The following is a 6,671-nucleotide window of genomic DNA, read 5'->3' on the forward strand; positions in this document are numbered from 1 at the left end:
CTAAATGAAACTGTGATAACTGGTGAATTCACATGTTTTAAAACATGTTTGCGTGTGCCGCAGCTGACTTTAGTTTTGTGCTGTTGCATCCAAATGGAGCAACACTGCCCTCTGCTGATATTTTAATGCATTGACGTGGCAGCAGCATGCAATGTTCCAAACTGTCCTATTGATACTTAATGTCTTGAATGTGTTTGTATAATGATCATGTGGACTATGCTTTTTATGAATATGATTAATCCGTTTTGTTTTTACTGAGACTATATTGCACAGAAAATATGTGAAAGATTAAACTGAGACGCTACTGTGTCTTTAAGACTTTACAGTTTCCTTGGTTATAACCAGGAAGTAACCCACAACAGTGCTCACAACGGTAGGTTAGCATAAAAGCCGAGTGGTCGTATCCCGGTTGCCTTTTAGCACGTTCATCTTTTCATCTTCACACTATTTTACGGGCAAAGAGGTTAGTACTATTTAGTAACATTTTATTATTATATTGTGTGCTCACATTTGAAAATGTTATTGCTTTCAGACTGATAATTGGATTCCAGTTAGGCTTTGATTAGCGTTACCGGAGCAGAGTTGCTGTCCATGGTGCTAGGCACTGCTAGTTGTAACACTTTGATTCTTAGGGATATTAAACATAAAACAGGTCAACTCGTGTGCCATCTGACAGTTATAATAGCTTTGTGTACCCTGCACTTTTACTGTTTTAAAATGTTAACAACCACCAGTACAACCACATGTGGACGTAGTGGCTGAGGCAAATAGAGGACACCTACAAATTAATCAAATTTTCGCTCAGATTTATAAACCTTTTTGAAGTCGTGGCTTTAGTTGAAAAATGCTGTGATACACATCCGCGTAATTGTCACATTGTTCCCCTTGGATTATATTTTCAATCTCTAGATTGACGGATTCCACCTGTTTAATTTACAGTCGACCAAGACATAGATCTTCAAAACCTAGTATGTGATGAGAGAACAATTGAATAAATGTGATGCAATGTATTAAAAACAATGTGTTGTTAATTTCTTATGTACATGTTGAATTTCCCACGTAATATTATATATGATCAGAAATGTAATGAGAGATGAGTGTAGTCATCTGAAAAAAACCAAGACATTTCGACTTTCATCCAAAGGTCATCCTCAATATGCAGATCTTCACTGAAAAACAGTGTCCAGATGACTACACGTTGGAACATTCCTGGACAAATGAGGGATTACCTTGATGAATGAATTAAATATATTTTAGTCTTGATATAATTCTCAAGCTCTTTGTTACTGAATACCATACATTTTCTTTAGTATAAATTCAATGATAATGTATTAAAACAAAAACAATTCTTAAGTTTGTGCAGTTCTCTCTCTCTTTTTAGTTAAAATGAGTGGGAGTGATGAGAACACAGAGCCTGTGACGTGCACCGTGAAGCCCCCAGTGTTCCTGCAGCTTGGAGACCCCAAGACGGACAAAGCAAAGTCCGGTGTTTGCGTTGTTGATGTTACTCTTCCATTTGGAAAATCAGTTAATGTAAGTATGTGCACTTATCAGGGTTGTAATGACATTTAGAGGAAGAACCAATTGTGAAATGATATCAAGACTGGGAAGTGAGAGGGATCTATAGCTGACCATTTTGACTGGCTGCACAGGCTCTACTGTCAAAGTAATGAATCAACAAGAGCAATCACAATGAAATGCTAGACCTTTGAGCAACAAAACACCTATTTTGCATTGGCTTGACAAAACATCTCTTAAACATTCTTAAATCCTCTGACCCAAGTCCTGGTCCTGGTCCTGGTGCAAGTCCTGCTTCTTATACTGTTGTTGTGTTCTTTTGCAAGACACTTCACCCGCTTCATCTCAGTATCAGCTCACACTCGAGTGGAAATATAAAATGTGACCATTTATTTATTTAGAGAAAATATTCATATTTATTTATTTGAATTTGGATGGTGTATAAGCACCAGCAATCCACTTCAACTTGAATATGCCAGAGTTGGCATTAAAAACTACAACAACATTATTATATCATTAAGCCTATTATGGTTTAGTTTAGTTAAACTATTACGATCCCCATTAGCTCCTGCAAGCGATACTCAACATGACAGTACATTAGCGATACTACAGAGAAAACCCGAGATTATTCAGTTTTTTTAGTTGTACAAACATTTCACTGTTGAACAGAGGCAACGGTTGTAAATGCTTTTGAGAACATTCAGAGCAGCAGTTGTGTTTTTGGTGCAACAGTTTTCTACACCCACAAAATTAGGCTAAATTATGTAAATACCTCATTCAATGCATTCAAAATTAAAGGAAACTACATGTCATAAAAAGGGAGATATACAGAAACCAAATCTTTGAGGCAACTGGCTGTTTTTTAAATAAAAACCAGCTGCTACGTGACCTACTTTTCTGTATTCTTTTTATTTTTTATAATGCATATTTTGTGCACTCCTTTGTATTTTAAGGCTTTTGGCTTCAAAGAAGGAGACACAGGCAAATGAAGGGATTATAGGATTATTCCTGCAAAACATTTAGGTGTTGTGTTTTCAGATTTAAGCATTATTATTGCCATTTAACAGACTGATGTATTAGAGTGTTTTTATTATAGAAGAAGCTATCTTAATCCAATTTTGTATTGATTTGTATTTTATGTTCTTTCTCAGATTGAGGAGATATGTTTTAAGAATTTTTACACAGCCTATGTGACTGTGCGCCTGTTAAGAAAGATCCCTGGACAGGAGGCTCCAGCTAAATGGGCCACAGCTCTGAGGGACCTGGCTCTGATGGACAACCCTCACACAGAAGGCGGCTCCCAGGATTACTGCTCCATCCACAGAACACAGGTTATATGCACATACTAATGTACCTATTGCTCTCTCATCAGCAATCACTACACCAGATTATTGCCCTTTACCCTAGTATGACAAGATTCTTTAACTCAAACTTTAAATTGGAGGTGACTAAATACAAGGGATCAGTTATCTCTATTTTAGTTGAAGCTAATCTTTCCTAGCAATAGCTTAGTTGTTTACCCATTACTATGGCGATGTCCACAGCGTAGTAATATAAAACAGTGATTAACCGTTTTCAGAACTACCTGTGATTATAAACCCTTGTGCTGCTAAGATTAAAAAAACACTTAAAAACACTATTTCAAACATAAAACCACAACACCAAACATAAAACAAACAAACACAAAAATAAAGAAAAACTTGTTCATGTTTTGGAGGGAGGGGGGAGGCGTTCTACTACAGATGGGTGTAGATAGCTTGAGGGTTAAAAAATAACATACTCCAGTTAGCATAGATACCGATGGCATCCGAGGGAACGCAGACTTCTAGAGCTCGGTGGGGGAAACGATCCATTCATTTTAATGGAGAACAGCAGCTTAATGACCCACTGTTCAACAACTACAAGAGCAAATGCCGAGTTTAGGTTATATTGTGTCAAATACAGACACAAAGCTAAAAAGAGGAATAAAGTGAGCAAATGACCCAAATTTGTATAGTTATCCAAGAATGCTAACAGCAAATGCGGGCTAAATGCTAAGGCAATGCTAGTGCCGCTTGCTGTATTTTTTACATCTACATCTATTTCATTTTCCGAGATTACGCCAGGTAAACAATCTCCATTAAAATTATGACTTGATTTGAATTTGTTACATTGTGCACTGACCATGGTATAATGTACTGTAAAATATGATATTATTTTATATATATATACATGTCTGTTGGCAAATACTAATTATGCTTAATCCTTAATCATTTTAATCATGAGCAATGATTTTTTTCCCCTTTTCCTTGTGTCTTTTATAGATGCAAGTGGTGCCTGATCATGTGATGTCTGTAAGATTTATCCTAAGGCAGCCATCCTCAGCCTGGTTAAACTTTAACCTAGAAGAGATCAAAATATACCGCCATATAGAACCCGTGAGTGTTATATAAAGACATTTCATCCTGGTTTATAGTTGATATAAACTTTAACACCTGAGACAAAAAAACGGCAAGTGCAACCAACGTCTTTTCTGTTGACTAAAATTACCGAAAGGCACAAATGTCTTAATTTGGGACTTCAAGCCAGTGTTTCCCAACCAAGAGTCCAGGGACCCCCGGAGGTACTATTGCTGAAAATACATTTACAATACGCAAGACAAAAGTTTTGGAACCACTGCTTTAAGCCATAAGATTAATTTGTTAAAGGTGGAATGGACGATTTTTTTCAGCAAATTTTTTTTTCATATTTCCTCGTGGCGTGGATAAATCATTTGTCCTGCCACGTATCAATCATAAAACACACCTACCGCTCACCTGCAGCCGCGTCAGGCTCGTCCCCACGTTTCCGCGTGCCTAAGCGCATGGATCTATCATAATATAGTTCCCTCAGTGAACAGGGCAAAATGAAGACGGAGAAAGACAGTTCGAGCTGACGCAGAAGTGGACAGAAATCTACGGGAGACGAGCGATGCGATGCGCTCCGTTGCGCTGATAAACAAACACACGTGTGTGTTGTATCAGTCCACACGGGGGAGTGCGCATGCGCACTTCCGCCTGCGTTCTTCAATCGCCGAAAAATCATCCATACCGCCTTTAAGTTTGTGAACCCAATCACCATCAAAAACAAATCTCACAATCAAGGCTGACATAATAATAGACATATTTGATCATCTTTGGACTAAATAGGACTGGAGGATTTTTATGCCGTAATTTTATTTACATTTTGACATATTGTGCCTTTATTATTATGTATTACTCCTTTTCATATTATTGTTGTTGAAAAATCTAGAAAAATGAAATAAAATAAATACAAACTAGACCCTATTCCTCTGAAACTATGACATAATAGTTTAAAATGTTGTGGATGACTTTTGATATATTATTGCAAATCTACTTCCGGGTCAGGATCCCAAGAAGGAAGTATCTGATCTGCTGTCTGACCTGACCCTGGTTGACTTTCACCCAGATTTAGAGGTACACTTGAATTTTGTGTGTGTGTGTGTGTGTGTGTGTGTGTGTGTGCGCGCGCGCGTGCGTGCGTGTGCGTGTGTGTGCGCGCATCCGTGCGTGTGTGTGTTTAATTAATTAATGTTTATATATATATATTTTTCCCCCATATTCCTACAGTTTGACCTTTGACCTCTGTCTTTCAGGGTCTCCCAGATCCGTCGACGGTGTCCTCCAGTATACAGCAGATGTGGGCTCTTACTGAGGTGATGCAGACCAACCAGACCACAGCTTCAATTGGACGATTTGATGTAAGTATCTCCTGGTTGTAACAAAAATGTGTCCTGTGACCTTCTATTATTGCGCTAAGTATTTTTTACAATTTACAAGTTTTTGTGATATCAGCTAATTAGCTGTGGATGTCAATAATGTAGCTTTGTTTTTGTTTTTTTGCATGAAAACTGAAATTTTAGAATGCAAGGATTTCATACTGCCAGACGGGGGCAAGAGACATTTTTTCCTTCACAAATATTTATTCTGATCCTTTTTGCTTGTGACTGGGCCCATAAACTTGCATTATCACAACAAATCCATTTTAAACAATATTAATTTTAGCTGCCTTTCCATGTGTAATATATATAATTGGCTGATAGAATGATGTGAAGTCATCTGAAACCCAGGATCATCTTAGAGCATTACAATGAGCTGGAGACTGGTCAAAATGATATTGTAGAATTTGCTGTTAAACTGTCAGATTGTAGATATGTTGGCGTGTTATATGGTTCATATCTCTGTAATTACTGGGCCCATCCACATGAAACAGAAACTGTGACAAAGGTCAGCGTCTTCTCTGTCGGCTTGACTAAACAAAAGGGTTATACTGTTCACAATAGCTTCAGAAAGATGTGTCATTATTCAACCCTGTCTGTGGAGTGGAATAATGGCACCCAATTTCCGAAGCTTTAGTTTATTGTGTTGACAGACGCTGAACTCTGTGCTAGTTTTTGTTTCATGTGAATTGGCCCAGTAATTACTGCGAGATGAACCAGAAACCAGGTCGACTGCAATCTGACAGTTAAACAGCAAATTCCACATTTGAATTCTGCCCTGACTCCAGCTCAGTTTAAAACTCTTTAGATATTCTTGAATGTTTTGATATGAACGCAGCTTATTGGTGGTTTTCTGATGAAGTCATACAAGTTTTTCCTAATGATAATCTGTATTTAGCCATGAAATATTAAAAAGGTATAGATAGATAGATGATAATTTCTGTCCAACAAAAAATGTAAACTATATTTATTTCAGCTGCCCCCTTCTCTATTAAATATTGGCCTGTAGAATGGTCTGATGCCATATGAAACGCAGCAAAATATTGTTCCAAATTGTTTCGTTTTTTTCTGTCTTCCCAGGTCGATGGATGTTATGATATTAACCTCCTCTCAGTGCCATAAAATGCATGTTTATTGTTTTTCCTCATCCAGAGATTCAGTGTGTTTTCATGTTACACTCCTACACTCATTAAACATGTATGTAGCAGATACTGAGCCTCATTCATCCATGCGGAAAAATAATCCTATTAAATGTGTGCTTGAATTACACAACATACTTTTATAAGATCCTTTTCATGTAAATAAACCGTTATCGTTTGTTATAATGTACATTTTCTTATTATTTACATGTCATAATAATGAAGTGCTAACTATGCTTTACTTTTTTCATATTTAT

At 37.2% G+C, this 6,671-nt stretch overlaps 1 protein-coding gene across 1 annotated transcript; it reads left to right on the top strand.

Moving 5' to 3' along the window:
- Positions 1–424: 424 nt before the first annotated feature.
- nicn1 (nicolin 1) lies at positions 425–6,416 on the top strand. The gene is made up of 7 exons (XM_072452854.1): positions 425–463; positions 1,382–1,533; positions 2,670–2,849; positions 3,822–3,935; positions 4,905–4,973; positions 5,153–5,257; positions 6,356–6,416. Exons 2-7 carry the CDS (start codon positions 1,387–1,389, stop codon positions 6,395–6,397), a joined length of 657 nt encoding a protein of 218 aa, XP_072308955.1. The 5' UTR covers positions 425–463; positions 1,382–1,386; the 3' UTR covers positions 6,398–6,416.
- The last annotated feature ends 255 nt before the right edge of the window (positions 6,417–6,671 follow it).

This window comes from Eucyclogobius newberryi, unplaced genomic scaffold, assembly GCF_026437365.1.
Source record: "Eucyclogobius newberryi isolate DKJ021-1_F unplaced genomic scaffold, fEucNew1.0.hap1 SCAF_19, whole genome shotgun sequence".
NCBI lineage: Eukaryota > Metazoa > Chordata > Actinopteri > Gobiiformes > Gobiidae > Eucyclogobius > Eucyclogobius newberryi.

Excerpts from the sequence above, each read along its gene's own strand:
- nicn1 (XM_072452854.1), top strand. The coding sequence starts at position 1,387 with ATGAGTGGGAGTGATGAGAACACAGAGCCTGTGACGTGCACCGTGAAG. Across the intron at positions 3,936-4,904 it reads TATACCGCCATATAGAACCC|GATCCCAAGAAGGAAGTATC; the intron begins GTGAGTGTTATA and ends CTTCCGGGTCAG. Across the intron at positions 4,974-5,152 it reads ACTTTCACCCAGATTTAGAG|GGTCTCCCAGATCCGTCGAC; the intron begins GTACACTTGAAT and ends TCTGTCTTTCAG.